The 17,985-nt window shown below is 41.3% G+C and overlaps 1 protein-coding gene across 2 annotated transcripts in view; it reads right to left on the bottom strand.

Moving 5' to 3' along the window:
• Window positions 1-17,985, bottom strand: part of XDH (xanthine dehydrogenase) — a 53,523-nt gene that overhangs the window by 9,402 nt on the left and 26,136 nt on the right. The window contains exons 16-31 of one of the 2 annotated variants that reach the window (XM_027696488.1): window positions 17,392-17,566; window positions 16,845-16,937; window positions 15,995-16,164; window positions 13,432-13,555; window positions 12,913-13,032; window positions 11,254-11,350; window positions 9,252-9,376; window positions 8,417-8,550; window positions 6,872-6,959; window positions 6,153-6,239; window positions 4,560-4,751; window positions 3,928-4,073; window positions 3,258-3,339; window positions 2,586-2,681; window positions 1,753-1,881; window positions 636-710 (exon numbers count right to left, since the gene is read on the bottom strand). In XM_027696488.1, the coding sequence (XP_027552289.1) occupies window positions 636-710; window positions 1,753-1,881; window positions 2,586-2,681; window positions 3,258-3,339; window positions 3,928-4,073; window positions 4,560-4,751; window positions 6,153-6,239; window positions 6,872-6,959; window positions 8,417-8,550; window positions 9,252-9,376; window positions 11,254-11,350; window positions 12,913-13,032; window positions 13,432-13,555; window positions 15,995-16,164; window positions 16,845-16,937; window positions 17,392-17,566 (1,933 nt within the window). The remainder of the gene's footprint in view (window positions 1-635; window positions 711-1,752; window positions 1,882-2,585; window positions 2,682-3,257; window positions 3,340-3,927; window positions 4,074-4,559; window positions 4,752-6,152; window positions 6,240-6,871; window positions 6,960-8,416; window positions 8,551-9,251; window positions 9,377-11,253; window positions 11,351-12,912; window positions 13,033-13,431; window positions 13,556-15,994; window positions 16,165-16,844; window positions 16,938-17,391; window positions 17,567-17,985) is intronic. The other variant, XM_027696489.1, reaches the window with a different exon arrangement.

Genomic DNA, 17,985 nt, shown 5'->3' with positions numbered 1-17,985 from the left:
GAGGTTAAGACTTGCTTTTGTTTGTTCAGCTCTCAGCTACAGGTTAGACCTCTAGCCTCAGAGACAAAAGGTTAAATTGACAGGTCACCTTGACTTCAGTGAGGCTAAGGGAAATTCTATCCTGACTTCCAAATCCCGAAGTCAAAACTCCTCTGATGAAGAGCAGAGCTTGGATCTGAAAACAGCCCGAGAGCCTTACAGCCCACCAATCTCTTCTCATTGAGGGTACAGAGATATTGCAGCCAAGGAGCACTGCAGGGGGTGAATGGCAGCTCAACAGTCATCTTTGCCACAGAATTCCTTCATTAAAAATCAGGTTTCCTTCTGTACAAGACTATACCCTGACTAGAAAGATATATATATAACCACTCAAAACTTTTATTTGATGAAGTCCATCAGAGGCAGGTCCCAGAATTTGGAGAACTCTCGGTGTTGAAGTCATAGCTGATGGGGATGACCTCTTGCAAGGTTTGGTTACTTGGAAACCCCTGCCAGGTTTCTGGTTAGTTGTCTTTGTTCAGGTCTATGCTAGCAAGATGCAGAAGGCCTGAAGGATACACTTGCACACATGGTTTGCCAATTAAAACAATCTCTAACAATGTCCACTTGGCTCATGACAAATAGAAACAGCTTACCCAGTCTTCCCAGGATCCTTTGGGATTAGACTGTTTGATCGGCTCCAGTCTTTTTAAGATAGTCTGACACGCATTCTAGAAACAAAGAGAGAGAGAAGAAGTATATTAATATTTGAAAAGCCAACTTATAGTATTAAGAGCCCTACAGGAGTTCCAAAGAACCTTCTGTTTAAATCAATATTGCCCTTACCACTTCAGCATATCATAAAAAGGAACAAAGTTCACTAACAGATGTCTTGCTCTACAGGAATAAATGTTGACTGAAAAGGATTTTAAAGGAGATTAGCTGTGCTGATGGCAGAAAAGAATATCAAATCCAGCCCAGAACTTCCTGGTCCATGACACAAAATATCATAAGTCCACCCATTTATACATTAACTTTCTCTGTACCAAGTCACAGTAGGACATCTTAGCATATCTTACAAGAGAATCCCGTAACACCAAAAAAATTCCTGCCAAAATTCAACCTACTCAGACAAGCTGGGCAGAGAATAAAAACAGCCTGCTTTGCAGGTTACACTTCCCCTTTTCTTTTAAAATGAGAATGGCCAGTACTAAATTCCTCTTTATAATGGAAAAGTCACGTATCATGCAAATACATGCATTGGTAACTCCACCGTGGCAGACAGTCATGGCCACGCCATTGCTACAGCAGAACATTTGCTAAAGGTCTTTGGTTCTGGAGTACAGGTCACAAACCAGCTGCTATTAATACATGCAGCAAAATATATTTGTTATAGATTGGTTAATATATATTATATAACTACTTACCTATATATAAATATAGGTAATTATAGGTAAGGCTGCATGAATTACTAAGAAGCTGACTATTTAATAGATGCTCTGTTCCATTTATTTTGGGTAATCCTGAACACTCTATTTTTAGAACTACCAAAGGACTGAAGGACAATTTTGAACAACTTAAAAAACAATATAGTCATTCATAATCTAATATCATGTGCAGTTATAGCAGGTAAAGAAGTTATGGGGCATCCTTAGACCAGAATTGCCTTTGGATGGTCGTTTTCCTTAAGCAACAGATAAATACACAACAACTTTTCGTGCTCTGGAGCTCTAGTTTGTAACCTGGCTACTTTAAATAACTAAGCTTCCATACATGGACGGCCATTCCATTGATGTCTGCACTGACGGACGCAGCTGTCGGGGAGGTGTTTGGGACAGTGTTTGTGCTGGTCTCACTGATGTAAATTTTGGAGGTGGGGATTCCCAGGGACCTGCTGGCAACCTGCAGAACAAAGGTAAACACTTGGTAAGCAGCGCTTCTTATATGTGAGCATTACCACTGATTGCTTACACTGCCAGGACCCACACTGCAACCTCTCTCCCATCATAAATTTCATTTTTCCTGAAAACTCAGTTGGTTCAGTGACTTAGTGCTAGACATTATTAACATTGTTAAGTTTGCGTTTCACAGACTAAATGTGTGGGAGCACACACGCTTTTGCCAGAGTGGCAGACATTCACTTCTGTGAGACTAAGTTCTTTTCTCAACAATTATAAGAATCAGAGGATCAAGAGCCCATTAGATTTCCCTCTCATTTCCCTGCCAAAGCAGTGTTGCTCCCTCAGGCCTTTTTAACTAGCATATGCAGATAAATATGTTTGCAATACAACTAGCTTTTGTATAAAATATATGTAAACTGTACTTTTATGGGGTGAAAGGAAAATGCCAGAGAAGTTAGACTGTAAGTATAACCTGCATTATCTACATAATAAGAGTTAAGATGGTGAAGAATCTAATTCTCAATTCCAATAATAGTGTGGAAATCTAGCACTGCTGCTGAAACAATGAAGAGGGATTAGTCATGATTTGTTACCCTATGCATGCACACAGAGGAAGTGTCAAGATGCCTGAGGCAATAGGGTGTAGTGAGAGTGTAATTTTCCTGGAAAGATGTCTCATTCGGTTAAGTCCAAACTCATTATTACCTGAATCATTTTGGTGTGAAGTCCTTGACCCATCTCAGTCCCCCCATGTGTAAGTAACACAGAGCCATCTGTATACACATGGACCAGAGCTCCAGCCTATTAAAGGAAATATTAATCATCATAAATTAACTAGTGAAGTACTTAGCAGACTACAGAGAGAATTCGTTTGGAACTGGACTAAGGTTGTTCTTTGGTGTAAATGAAGCCACTAGTCTACGCTTGAGGTGAGTTTGGTTTAGTCTCACAAACTCTCCAGAAGTTCCAATGACAGACATAACAAACCTTAGTCAATATTTTCAGCTCAGAAAGCAGATGAAGTAACCCAAACCTGCCCCCGTGAAACACAGATGCATCCTTCTCCTGAACTTGCTAACACCACTGACAATCCATCAAAACAGGTCAAACACAGGAGAGGTGTTTCAGCTACTGAGGAAGAGGGAAGGCAGGGAAATTAACAGGATACCATGCAAACATAGCTACATTGGGGTGTCCTTTGGACACTATAAACTGGTAACTGTTGTGTTGCACATTTTGGCTCAAAAAATGCGTGCTCTTTTTTAACTAATTCACTACTTTTCCAAGAAGCTCCAGTTCAGTACAAATGGAGGAGGGCCTGGGAGAGGCAGCATAAATCCATCTTCTCTAGTGAGAAGATGAATGACACTTACGGACCTGGTTCAGAAACGGGACGGTGAAACTGATGCCAAATTTGGTAGGAATGATGCACATCCCTCTCTTCTTCCAGCGATTCTGCCTGAAAGGAAAGAACATTGTTTGTATACTCATGAGGTTTTTATCACAACTCGATACTGTACTTCCCTCCAACACCTTAGTCATCAAAATAGAATGTACCTGAATGCAACATGGACTGAGTCAATCAGGAATTTGTATTAAAAAATGGCTTTCTTTATGGGACACAACAAGAAGAAATTCAAACTGAAGATACATTGCATTATAGAAGCAGTTGTCTGGGCTATTAACTATCCAGTTGTATATACAAGCCAACTAAAAAAGACTATAGGTCAGGTCAAGCCTAAACAAACTGCCTTGATAGACATGTGAAAATCCTAGCTGGACTTAACAGAGCCCCTCTCCTTTGCTACATTTCGCTTACAAAATCATGTCATGCCAGGTCTGATTCCTGCCTTATTTATGCCACCAGCTCACTGATAAATGTTTCCTCCAACAGTGAGCAAGCATGAAGGAATTTCATAAGAGAAACTTTAAGAAGTCACTCAGCAAATATAAGGTCTGACTTCACATTACTCAAATTACTAAGAGAACTTCAGAAATTAGTAGGCAACAGGTGCACGCAGCAACAAGACAGCTCCAGAACACTTACTTGTTGAATTCTTCGATTAGTTTCTTCCTGGCGTGATAGCTAGAGCTTGACAGACATTCATCCCAGCATCTTCGTAGAGTAAATCCCTCCAGCTTCTGGTTAAAATGAGTTACGTCTCCTTCGTTATAGAGGTTGAGCTTCCGCACCTTCCCAAAGAACATACAAAGGACATGTCAAGTTTAATGCTTCAGACAAGGTCTTTTTAATGGAGGAGATCAAAGGCATGTTGGTTCCTAGTTTTACTTCTCTGATTATTCTACAGAACAGAATTAACAGGCATATATCTGTTTACAAGAAAACGGAAACTAAGACATTAAGGCTGGGAAATTTTGGAGAGATTGGGATTTAAACACATTGTTAGTAAGATTAGGGTACCTACTGCCTTTGGATTTTTTTTTAATATCTATCCTTAGAGCAGATGTTACACAATTGAGGTTACCAAGGAATTTATCTAAGCAGGAGATAATCCATTCCATAACGTGTCTGCCATACAAAATAGTTTGAAATCCTGCTAGGAGCTTAGCAAAAATGAAGTAAAAGTTCTTATGCTTAAGAATATTATGTGGCTGTGTCCAGTTCTCAGAGCTTGTTCAAAGGCAGCACCACCCTGAAACATGTCAATGGATCTGTACCTCCTCAGGTGGCAGGTTACACTTCCGAGCAAGGTCGCTCATCCAGCACTCAGCAATCATCATTCCTTGGGGCCCTCCAAAGCCACGGAAGGCTGTGTTGGAAGGCAAGTTGGTCTTGCAAACAATGCCCACGCTGCTGACATTGGGGATGTTGTAGGAGTTATCCAAATGTAACAGGGCTCTGTCCATAACCTGGTGAAGAAAAGGAATGGAAGTGACACATTTTACACGAATCAGACTTCTCACTAGCTGCCAAAACCAGACTGGAAATCTCTGAAGCTAATTTATAACAACCAGCACTTTCTCTTGCACCCTGCAGTTCTGGAGTCTACACAGCTGGAAGAGCACTGAAGTGCAGCAAGTACTGCCTCCCATGTGCAATGGAGTGGCAAGTGGTATCCTCCTGAAGGACAGGACAGAATGCACAGTTCTCTGCTGACAACTATGACTCTGGGACAGATTGAGCTTCGAAGTCATTTTTGGCCCTGGGCTCATGGTAAGTCAAACTGCTACTAAATGCCATTACCCATCTGGAAGAAACAGAATTTTCTTTTAATTATACTGAGTAATCTGTTATTGGAAAAGAAGTCTTGCTGATATCAACTGACTCATCAGCTGGGCTATGGCAGTAAGGGCAGCCATTTGAAATAAAGATTTTCAATAGCTACATCTGAACAGCAAGATTTTGAGAGCTTTGTCCACTATTTGTCCACACTGGGAAAGGGTAGAGCTTCTTTCTGGCTTGTGTTCCCAGATTTCCCTTCCAGCAGCAGCACAGAGAGGAGTTTATACACATTTCAACCTTATTTCAACATGGAGCACTTACCAGTCCCCTGATTCAGACACAGTCAAATAGGCAATTCACTCAGATGTACTCTGAACCAAGCCCTCAGCTTACGCAAAGACTGCCATTCTGCTCTGCACAGCAACAGCCACATCGAATGTGGCTCTAGTAGAGAGCTGTTGCAGTTCTGCCCTATTGAAATGGATTCATTTTTGCAGAAATTTCCAAAGGCTCAGTGGGCTAGAGAAAGTGAGCTGGAATAAACATGACTGACACTAGGCTATTGACTTGATCATGCACAATATGACAGAAAAGGAGAATTTTGTACTCATCAGCACAAAAATTCTTGGAGACAAACTCAGAACTCAGGTCCATTTTTGTCCATAATTCTTGCGAACCAACGTTAGCTTTAGCCAGTCGTTAACAAGTTTGTTGATTTAGGCACTGTGCCCTGATTTAACCCATTGACTGGGATGTTTCTTATTCCAAGGAATTATCTTTCCCCAGAGCTGGAGAACTATCAATCATCTTGGATTGTGCAACAAGTTTTCCATCACAGCCCTCTGTAATGCAAAGCAAACATTCTTGACTCTTTTGCTCAATCCAAGTTATTCAGCATCAATAAGAATTATGTGGCACATGCCAAGGCAGGTCAGTTGGCTCAGAGAGCCATTGTAGAAGCTCCAAAGTCTGTTTTCAGTCATAGCATGTGCAAGCAGTGCTGTAGACAACAACTCTCTGAAGTCAGAGCAAAAGGTTGAACAGAGAAATGCCTTCTGCCTAGTTAACCATCAGAAAATTTTACTTACACCATGAGAGAGGTCTACAGAGTTGCCCCCATTGCTGTAGTATGACACCTCCAGACTCTTGACTTTCCCATTCTTCATGAAACCAACCTGTCAAGAGAGTCTCCTAAGTAATCAGTTTTCTACAAAATGTTCCATTTCCTACTTCCCTCCAAAAACTGAATGGACCTTATACAGGCAAAAGGCTGACTGTCCCTGATGGAGCACAGGACAAGCACAGGCAGCAACTGAGGAAGTTCCCCAGCAAAGAGTCCATGCAAGCATCTTAATCTTTCTCCAGAGAACTCTTCTAAATTAAGTGCTGGCCTCTTGTCACAGCCACAACTACCTTAACAGGTTTTTGTTTTGAAAAGCAGCAGCAGTTGGATGGGGATTGAAGAGGAAAGGAAGTTAACAGAGCAAACCATTACATGATACTGTAAAGGAATGGGGGAGCATCTATGAGCAATGTGACTTTGTCAACAGGGGCAAAGTCTTGTTTGCAAGGAAGAGAGAATTATTTATGCCGAGGTCACAAGAAGGGAACTATCCAGGTCAAAATAACTTCTGCAGGACTTTGACAGGAAAATTGCTGTAACACACCTGACCTGATCCACTTGCAGCAGGGAAGATCAGCAGTGAAAGAACCACAGCAGCTACATTTTTCACAATATCTTACTAGTCTCTGATGTTTCAGGGGACAACACCAAGACAACATGCATTCTTTTCATATGTTTGCACACCTTGTACCTCCCCAGGAAGGGATGTCTCCCCCCACTTATCAGCATGTCCTCATCTCGATCCAGCATGCACCTCACTGCACGGCCAGTTCTGTTAAAGGAGACATTCATTAGGCAAAGCCTGAAATGCGCAGTACAGTTCCTACAGAACAAGACTCTCCTCTTCGTCTTTCCAGCACGGCAATGGAGAGTTAAGGGTAAACTGCTTGGTTTATATATCTTCCTCTTAAGAAAATGGCAAGATTCAGTATAAAACCCCCTAAAATTAAGATCTCAGAAGTTGGAATCTGCTCATGAAAACTCTTGCAAAGATTCTTGTATTAAAAAGAAGGATGATTTCTTACAGAGGCAGATGCTAATAACTGAGCAATCACTGTTTTCCGGACTATTTCTCTAGACACTCTTTTGGCTTTGAAAAAGAAGATGCCATAGGAATTATATAATAATGTGAAGTAAAGTACTAACTAGCCTTCAATGTGACCTTGTTTTATGTTTGCTTTTTTGTTATCCAAGGAGGAAAACAATAAGGAGAGTGAGAATTGCTCTTTATTTTCTAACAATTTTGCCTTTCCAGTGCCTCTCTTCAGGTTGTAAAAACATCTAGGGAATGTCATACTTGTTATTTTGTAACCTCCAGGATATCAAACAGTGGTTTGGCTGGCAGAGATAAAGGAAAGAAAAGAATGCAAATGTATTACTGATTAATTAGAGAAAGCAGGTGGTTTGCTCAGAACAGAAGTAAAGAACTTCATTTTGGCTCTTCTCTTCCAAAGGTATTTTGTCAAAATTGCTGCTGTGTTGCAAGATCCCTCTAGCATTGTCATGAGGGTTCATGGTCACCTCCAAGGGCAGTACTGGGAAGGGCAGCACTACAGGCAGCACAAATGTCATCTTAGAGGCCCTGTTCACTCACAACCACAGAAACTTGCACAGTTAAAGACGAGCTCAAACCAAAACTCCAGAAATCAGAAGCCCATTTCCAATCTATGCTTCAAAGTTGTTACAGTCTATGTTCTTTCCCTGAGCTTTCAGGAGTTTGAAAAGTGTGGGTTCCAAGGCCTGCCACTTTTCCTAGAGAAAAATCCAAAGAGCGAGTTTGCAGAAGAGCAGAGAAACAGTGGTGAAAGGGTGGTGCAGTAGAGTTTTGAACAAGGAAGAGACTCTCATACCACTATTATACAAAGCAATAAGCATGGCTATTGCTGGATTTTGAAATTTGTTTGGGATGAAGTGAAAGGGAGAGGCAGATAATTTGAGATACAAGTGTTTTCAGAGATCACCAAAGGAATAGCAGAGTAAAGGGGGGGGTTTCCCCTTTCCTATTAAAAGTTGACATTCCCATTTGAGCTTATCACCCCTGAGTAGGTTCAATCCCTCCTACCAGCTAAGAGCCCATTAGACACCACCTTTGGGAAATATCAAACTTGCTATAAGCTGTACAAGACATGAAGAGCCTTGAAGGTGCTTCAGTGTAAATGGTGCTCCAGAAAGAGGCAGGCTGAGACAGTCTGAAAGAAAAAAGCCCTGTCCTCCCACACCCAAACTTACTTGAAGGCTGCAACAGCCACTACAGTTGTCAAAATAGTGTTCCTCGTCTCTTTTCCTCCAAATCCTCCTCCCATTCTTTTCACTCGAACCACAACACGATTCGAAGGGACTCCCAATGCATTAGCAGTAAACTCCTAAAGGAAAACAGAACAGCAGAACATGTAGGGAGCTGAGCTGGTGTTAAGAACTAGATACCAACACTTTGCCTTTCTGAAACCATTTCAACAGTGCAAATATTGTGTCTCATTCCAGGTCCTATGGTCTGGTAATTGGATTTGATGCAATTGGAACCAATAAGACCAGCATTTCATCTCTGAGGTGGGAAGGCACAGTGCTGCAGCAGGCAGCAGTCAGGAAGAGACTGGCATGATATGAGGCTATCAAGACATAGATCTCATTTAGCATTGGGTTTGACACCTGTACCACTCTGTCCTTTCTCTCACTCTATTATGAGACCTTTGGACACGCCACAGTACTGGTGCTCTATCCTACAGAAAGGGAGAGTTGGTGTATAGAGTCAGCGTTTACACCACCTCTCTTTCTCACATGTCATTCAACCATCATGCCTGCTGACCAGTTGGCTCTCTCTGCAGAAAGGGTTAAGCATGTAACCCCCCTTGCAAAAGATGTGTTGCCAACAGAAACATCTCTGTCACCTGGAAGCAGATTCAGGACACCAGCAGGATGCATATGGACTTTAGATCCCATACCCAACTCTGAGCCTGTGTGGTGGTTTTTTTATTGAACAAGATAGGAGCTACTAAAAGCCAACCATTTATCTAGTCTGCAACTGAGAAACAAGGGCCTTTTAGGTAGAAGGTTAATGAGACAGTACCTGTGTCTTCATTGGATTTTGAGTTGACACAAAGAGTTCCATCTCACCATCTTCTCCCTTTGGCACAGCCAGAGTACAGTGAGTTTCCAGATAGAAATGTTCCTGGCCACCAAGGTACATCTCTCCTAGAAAATGGAAAGAAATGCCCCAAAGATAGGGCACCCCTGGTGTTACAGCATGTCTCCCATCATGTGCTGCTGCAATCTACTGCCATTTTGACATGTGCTAAATGACAATCTGTTGTACTGCCCAGAACTGGATACCAGTAGGTCTAAAATTGACGATTCTGGTTTGACATTTAAAAAGTAAAATGGAAAACAAACCAAAACAACCCACAAACAAATGAAAAAAAAACCAACCACAAACACATCAACTTTCTAGAAATCTTCATTTTAAAACACAAGTGGGTGGCATTTCAAGACTGCCCTGATAACAGCACTGAGATTAAGGATAAAAATAAATCAAGTACAGTCTAGCTGAGCAGATCAAATACAAGGTTACAGACTTTGAAAGAGCGGAACAAAAATAGAAACCCAAAATGCCTTAAGATGATCTCACTGGGAATCAATATCACTGCATGGGGCTCTTTCCCAGGACATACTACCTGGCAGTGCTGAGGGTGCAATATTCAGTCGTGCTACACACCATTAAATGTCAGAATCGACCTCCTTTCTCAGTCATGGCCCTGGTATATTCAGCTGGCATGAAAATTAATATTCACAGCAGTTCTCACAATCCTGTTTCTCTTTTCTTTTTGTTCAAAATTCAGAAGAAACAAAATAGCTGCCTTTATTAGGTGAGAAATGCACATTTCTTGAGACAACACCTACTCTGGTATGTAGTAGGGGCCTTTCTCTTGTCTTCTTGAGGGGTCTGGCATTCACACAGTATTATAGCCTTTCAAATAAACTATTCTTTTAGCTCAGAACAATTTCTGGCTTTTCTGGCACAGCGTTTTTATTTTGTATAGTGAAGTACACTATAAGAAATTGCTAACAACAGCTTATGACACTTTGGAAGTGCCAGCACCTTTGAAGCTTGGCTGACTGCAGGAGGGGAGTTGTAGTAATGCACAGCAAAACACAGCAAAAGACAGACATGAAAATGGGATGTTTCACTTAAATAACTCCCCACTTTCCCAATGGAGGGTAAGGGGGGCATATTTCTCTGTGATCTTCGAGAATAATCGCTTCACACCAGGCTTTGTGTCTTTAACTGATTTAACTTCCCTTTCAGAGCTCTAAAAGGTATAAAACACCCTCAATAAGAACACTATCAGTAAGAACATAGTTTTCCAAAAGTCTGATGTTTGAGACTCTTCCTCTCAGAAGCTATTCATTGGTGATACAAACACATACAAGCAATGACATGGCTCCCACTGACTACTTCAGTTCACAGCTCTGTCACTCTCCCCTCTTAACTGACAGAGATTTTAAATCTTTATCTTCTGATAATTTCTATGTTTACCCACGTCTCTACAACGTCCTTGGCAGACTCCAACTTAGCAAAACCAAGCAGCACACTAAAAAACCCTGTCCTCAAAGAGAGACCAACAATCAGTGGTGAGAAAGTGCTACAGAGCAGTGCCATGTTCTTCATGATACCCACAGCCACAGGCAAGTCCCATTTTCCTAAGATACAGTTGTATACCAGATTAATTGGCTGTCTGTAAGATTTAGACAAGACTATGCCTGGACAGGAAAAAGTTCCTATATGGAAACATTTCAGAAAAAAAAAATCACTTTGTAGAATATTTGCTTAAGAAAAATGTGTCCTTACATTGGAAGAGAGTGTTTACAGGGGCACAGCTCAGAGCCTCCAAGTCTATTTGAAACTGGATTAAATCTTGCATGAGCTATTTGTATGTAAGATTGAAACTTTATACAAAATTATTTAGTCCTGCAAGCCTTACTTTCAGTGTTATATGCATAAAAAGGAGGGTGATGACTTCTTTTCACACAAACTATCCTATTTTAAAAGAAGTATTAATGCTTTTTCTCACCTTCCAAAATGTGATCAGATTCTTCAAATCCTTTCTTCACATCTCCCTTATTGATCCTCTTTATAGACTTAAAAAAGGATTGTTTCTCAATAGCTTCCTAGGAAACAGAATGACACAATGACATTTTAGTGTAAGAGGAGTGAAATCAAACTTCCTCTGACTGAAGAAGAAATATCCAAGATAAAAAGCACAAGAACTTATCAGACACTAACTATGGTAATCGTCAAGAGACTTGACTAAAAGCAGTACAAAATAACTTTTGGCAACATGGCAATTTCACAATGAATACCATAATTGGACAATCTTAGATTGCTCCTCGTGACCCATTTTACATTGCAGACACAGGACCTCAAGGTCTGTAGCCATAGGAACTGTAACTTACAACTTATATTAACTATGTGACCCAAAAGGTGGAGGAAAGGAAAATAAGGGAAAAAAGAAAAAAGAAAGAAAAAAAAGAAAAGAGACAGAAAGAGAAAACTAAATTTCTCAGATAAGATGAGAACTTCTGCAGAAATAGTTCAGTTCTGAGATAATACACAATAATCTTTCTTGGGGATGTTTTACAAAGGCATTTTTCTTTTGCCAAAACTGAAGCTTTCCATAACAAAAAAACCCCACAGAATGATTGAACAACAAAACCAAAAAAAAAACCAGCACATTTTTGGCTCCACTTTTATCTTCCCTGGTTGAACAAACAACTGGAAGCCTCAGAAAAGGAGAAGTTCTCACACATTGTTTGTGAATCCACAAATCATACAAACAACCCGAAATCTCTGTCCTCAGATGGTAGTACCAATGTCTGTCCAAGACGATGCACAGACTCTGTATTTGCATTAATACAATTCACATTACAAAACGCATGGTACGAAACACTGACTATTAAAAGAAATTAATTAGAATCCCATGGTTCTAATTGGTCCACAATAAGAATGGCTTCATACCTTTTTTTTCTCAATTCTAGATCTGAATGCTGTATAGATATTATAATTTGTCTTTACTGTCTCATAAGGAAATCTTGTCAACAAATCTTCTACGTAAAAAAAAAAAGCATGAAATTATCACAAATTGTTGACGTGATTTTCTTCAATTTTGAGAAAAGCCATTTAAGGGCTGTGTCCATAAAGGCAATGGAAATGATCGCAGTGGGGAATGAACTCCTGAAAATCAATTTCATGAGCGTAGAAACTAGACAAGTGATCTGCAGAAATCTCACAGAAACAGTGCAGTGACAGGACTGGAAAAGACATTTTCACACCCTATTATTGACTGCTATAAATGAAGGAGTGAAGAATGAGTGGATATCAATGAAGCCAGCAGGGCTGGAGAATATTAAAAGCAAGCATCTGTGGGTAAGAATGTACATCACAGTAATATTGTTAATTCAAACAAATTTGTGCTGATCACAATCTATCTACCCGAGTTTGGTTCATTTGTTTCAGCTTTAAATAACACAAAACGACTTAATGTACTCTAAATCAGTTGGACATCAAAGATGTGTCTTCTTTATATTTAAATACACAAATTATTCTTTCTGTCCATATCGTGTTGCACCCACAAAGACAAACAAAACGTGGTTAAATAACCGCAAGCGTGAGAACAGAACTAGACATCAGGGGGTCCCAAGCCAACTGCAGATGCAGAACTGAGCCATCTTACCTGAATTGTGACAATAGGTTTAAGTTCTTCATACTTAATCTTCACAGCTTTAGCTGCTCTTCTGGAATGTTCCTGTGTGTCTGCAAGGACTGCACCAATGATATGACCAACACAAGTGACCTAGAGGCAAGATGAGGACACACCATCATTTGGTGTGGATATACGCAATAACTGAGAGGCTCATTTATCTATTCCTTTTGTGCAGATTTTAGTCTGTTCTTTCAGAACAGTCTAGTTAAAACAAGTCCAGGGAAAACAATCATGAACAAATTTGGAGAGCAACTGAATGAGGGAGCCTGCTCCAGTTGGCTGTAGCTTAGAGAAGAATCATGCAGATAACACAAAGGAGGGGGCACAGGGCAAAGGGACTCGGGTCTTATTGAATTTGGCACCAAGATTTCTATTGACCCCAATGCAGTCAGAATTTATCTCTGTATAAGGTACAGGGCTTCACTGGACAATATGAGAAATCTTATCTCCTGAGCAACATGATTGAAAAGGCTATTTTTAACCACATACCACATCTTCAGCAAAGACAGTCTCGTCATTAGCGATGCCAGTGATGTTACTGCCAGGAACATCCTTGGCAGAGACAAAACACACAAACCCAGGAACACTCTGAGCTTCAGATGCATCTACAGAACTAAAGAAAGGAGGAGAGATAGTGTTATTTCTCTTTGTTCTTTGTGTCAGAGCTTACGAGATTCCCATACATGTTCAGGCTGATTCCCTGAAGTTTGGTTCTGCTACATGAATATCATGTGAGACCAAGGCAGAAAGGGTAACATACTAGATTAAAAAAATTTTGAATGTATATGATATTGTGAATCCTGACTGTGAGTCTGATCACCAGTCTGCTTCTTTGGACTATATCATACCATATATCTTTTAGCTAAAACATATCTGAACTTGATCCAATGCCCAGGTGTACTAAAGTTCCCTTGACACCCTTTGCCAAAGGCAAATGGATATTAGTGATACTTTGCCTCCACTGTCTTCTTAGCTGCCATGATTCTGTGAATGCAAGATTCCTCCCTGTCTATTCATAAACATGAAATTTTAGTGCAAACACGTATCATCTACCAATGGATTCACCACTAGAGGAAAATGTGTCTGTGAGTCAGGGAGAAATTGTTGAGTATTAATCACAAGGAAGCTGCAGGGTTTTTAAAAGGATGCCAAAGAAATGATGTTCCAAAAGACAAAAAGCTTCATGAAAGGCTTTCTTTGGTAATCAGCAAAAGAAGTATCTAACCAAAATTCTTGTCTGCTTGAATCATATACAGATTTAAAACTCAATGACTATAAAAGAGCAACATAATTTAATTGTTATAGGAGGGCTTAGTAAAGCTCCTTTCGCAATTTTTTGTACATTGGCTATATAATTGTCTTCCTTTACAAGGGAACAGTGGCAAATAGAAAAGCTGTGGCTTTATTTTTGCTAACTGAATGATTTATTGTCTTCTGTAAATTGCTGCAATTCTTTCAGCAGTTGTTTATATTTCTGAAACTCCAATACAAACTGTGCCTGAAAGTAGCTGTTTATGCATCCCAGTGAGATACAGTCTTTTTTTAAAAAGACATTAAATGTGCAAAGGAACTTTCCCACATGAACCCTTAGAGAGCAGGAACTGAAGACAATGCTATTTTTCTTTGGCAAGTTCACTTTCCCGTGCTTCTGCTGTAACATCTCAGAAACAATTCCCTGGCAGTTCCCCTTAGTTACAAATACAGAGGCAGATGATGTCTGATTTACATTGGTGGTCAAAATCTGACTTGGTGAAGTGGAAGTTTTCAGAGTCAATATTTTGACTGCCAAAATCATAGGTTGAGATAATTCTGTCCTCTAACCAAATGTTCTACTACTTCCTCTAAGGAATAATACAGGCTTGAAATACATGTGCACAATGCAAATGCAAGAGAACGTGTACAACAACCTCTAGAAAACACTGCATACTGTGGTCACAGGCATGGATCTGATGCTTTCTTTATCACCCCATCTGCACTGGTAGTAGTAACAATGCTTAAGTGTTTGCAGCACTCAACAATGACCACATTGCAACACCTAAAATTTAACTATGATGACAGAGCAATTTCTTACATAACCTGGGAGTCAACTACTACATCTCTGCATCCATGACCACCATGCTGCCCATCCCATGTTAGACCACTGTGGGAAACCTCTGGGCAGGAAGCCTAAATAGGCAGGAAGTATTGCCTAAGGAATGACAGCACATCGCAAGGCTATTGAGGATGACATGAGGCAATGTAACATGGAGTGTCCCACACCAAAGCAGTCGAGGGCAAGCAAGAGCCTGCAGAGCCACCACCATGTAAATGAAATTGGGGTTTGTGGGAGGCAGTCAGTCCCGCAATTAAAAGTCATATGAGAATTTAGATTACCTGCCAGGATTGGCTTTTTGGAGTTGGTTACTCACTATTGTTATAAATTATGTATCAGTCTTGCCCTGAGTGGTTATGTTTTCAGATATGCCTGCACTTCCAAATACTGACCTGTCCACCTTGCTACAGCCAAGCACTAACAGCTCTACATTTACAGAATCCAACTCACATACAACTGTTGTGCAGAGGGCTTGATCACAGCTAATGCAGGTTGTGCAAGGCAAAAAACAGAAAGTGCACACATCTGACTCAGCAGCAGCAGTGCTGGTAGAACTGCATGTTACAGCTTTTTAGGTCAATAGGAAAGAGAATTTTCAAGCTGCATGCTCCTCTCAGTGATTAAAATGACATCAGACACCGTGGTGCTCTCCTACCCTGATCCTTTACAATTCTGCATGCTTGAGTATGAGATGAGAAATGCAAAAAGGTGTCTAGGGTGGAGGGGTTTGTGCTTCAGCAAAGCCCAAAGTTTGTTGTTAATTCTCTTATTTTCCCATTGACGCACACTTGCAAGGCAGCTGTAACACACACAGCTCGCCTCCATGTAACAACGGGCAATGACCTGGAGTTCTCACCTAAGAAAAAACCTTTCTCTCACCCACAGCTTGACAGAACAGTGTTTTCTAAGCCACCAGGCACCGAATACTTGCAACATCTGAAACTCAGGAGCAACACTTACAGGATCTTAGCGTGGGCTTTGGTGCTGGTCACCAGCGTTAGATACAGCTCATTCTCATAGTGAGGGATGTCATCACAGTAAACAGCTTCTCCACTTGCTTGTTTGGCTGCCGAAACGTGCATCAAGGGCCGTCCCACCATATCTTCAACTGCCTGTCCCCTGGGCACTTCCTGCAGTAAAACACAAGGCTGACTGCTACTGGCTTAGATTGCAGGAGTTGGAAGCGTTGATGGAAGAGCAAAAGCACTGTGAAACATTCTAGTGAGATGGGGAATGGGATGGGGGCTCAGTCCTGTGGGAAAGGAAGGTAAACAAGGTGCCACAAGAGGTGCTGCAGAAGGGACCTGCAGAGAATGAAGTGAGAGGGATTTGGATTTTGAAATTTCTCTGGAAGAGAAGGATTTGATTTGACAGCTTGCTTAGAAGGTTCAAGTTCTGAAGCTGGATCCTACTCTCAAAGCTGAAGAGAACAGGTCACTAACAGAGAAATAAAAAAGAAGATACATGCTGAATCTGAAGCCTGAGAGATTCAAAGAAAGGCAGACTGTAACTGGGAAAAGCAGAAAGGGAATTTCAGTTTGGATGTGGAGCTGGCTGCAGGAGAAAAAGTGATTTTTATGAAGCTGTACACATCAGCAATTGTCTTGGGCAATAATAGGAAAGAACATTGTATCCTACAGTGAGGAAGGGACTAAGGCCCAGACACAAATTTCAAGCATGGCTTTATTTAAGTTTATGTAATGACCATACTCAGGGAGACAAGAAGATAAGAAGCACAGTTTGAGCTACAGAAAAACCTGAGTCTACATCACGCTGATACTGCTACTTACTTGGAAAAGCTGCTACTTACTTGGAAGAGCTGGGCATTTGCAATGGGATCTTTGTGAAACAGCTCTGTAGCACTGATGTAGTTTGAAGGGATGGGCTCACACAGATTTTTCTGCCAGAGACATATTAAAGAAAATCATCTTCCCTGCCAATTCCTTTCTCACATTCCCTAGTAGCCCAGGATTTTTTCCCTTCTCCGTCTTCCAGTTAAGATAATTCATATTCCACTGAGTGAAAGGCAAACAAGGCTCAGGCTCTGTGCAAAGAATAGCCACAGATCCACAAGACTGGTTGTAACGCAACCAACGGGCAAAGTCCAGGAATCATCCTGTGAACCTACAGAGCAGCATCGTTCCACAACAAGGTGAGGATGCCACGAGGAAGCAAGTGGGAAGATACACTGTACTTACATGGAGGTGAGGAGTAGAGTAGCTCTGGCAGCTATTGCAACATGGATTTTGTTTTCGGGTACAACTCTGCTCGAATCTGAACCCTCCCCATGCCTTCCCCACCAAGACAGCACAAAGTGGTCCCCCTCCCCAATATCTGCCTTCCCTAGCAGGACTTACAGTGCCATTGAGGTTCTTGCTCAGTTTCTGAAGGACCGTCAGGTAGAACTTGAAGAAGAAGCTGAGGGTGAGTGTGCGTCGGAAATCCACCATCCCACCAGGGGCAGAGGGAGACAAATCCATCTCACCTGCCAGTAAGCGGCAGGCATCCTGCAGCAGCTTCTCATTCCAGTCTCTGCAAAGGAACAAAGGTGACACAGAGCCCTTGCTCAGCCCTAAACATCACCAGGGCAGACTAACTCTTCTGACTTAGAGAATCTCCTGAGTTGGAGGGGGCTCACAAGGATCATTGAAGTCCAGCTTACACAGGACACACCAAGAATCACACTGTGTGTCTGAGAGTATCATTCAAACACTTCTTGAACTCTGTCAGGCTTGGTGCTATGACCATTTCCCTGGCGAGCCTGTGCCAGTGCCCAACCACCCTCTGGTTGAAGAACCTCTTTCCTAATATCTAACCTAAGCCTACCCTGACACAGCTTCATGCCATTCCCACAAGCTTTCAAGCAACAGCCATGTGTTCTATCTGCTTATAGTATATTTGTGTGCTTTGCTCTCATCTTGGGCTCAGGTCACCTTTTCCAAAGATGTAGT

The sequence above is a fragment of the Neopelma chrysocephalum genome, unplaced genomic scaffold (genome assembly GCF_003984885.1).
Source record: "Neopelma chrysocephalum unplaced genomic scaffold, ASM398488v2 Primary Assembly neopelma1_108, whole genome shotgun sequence".
NCBI lineage: Eukaryota > Metazoa > Chordata > Aves > Passeriformes > Pipridae > Neopelma > Neopelma chrysocephalum.
This window is presented reverse-complemented; position numbering and strand designations above follow the sequence as displayed.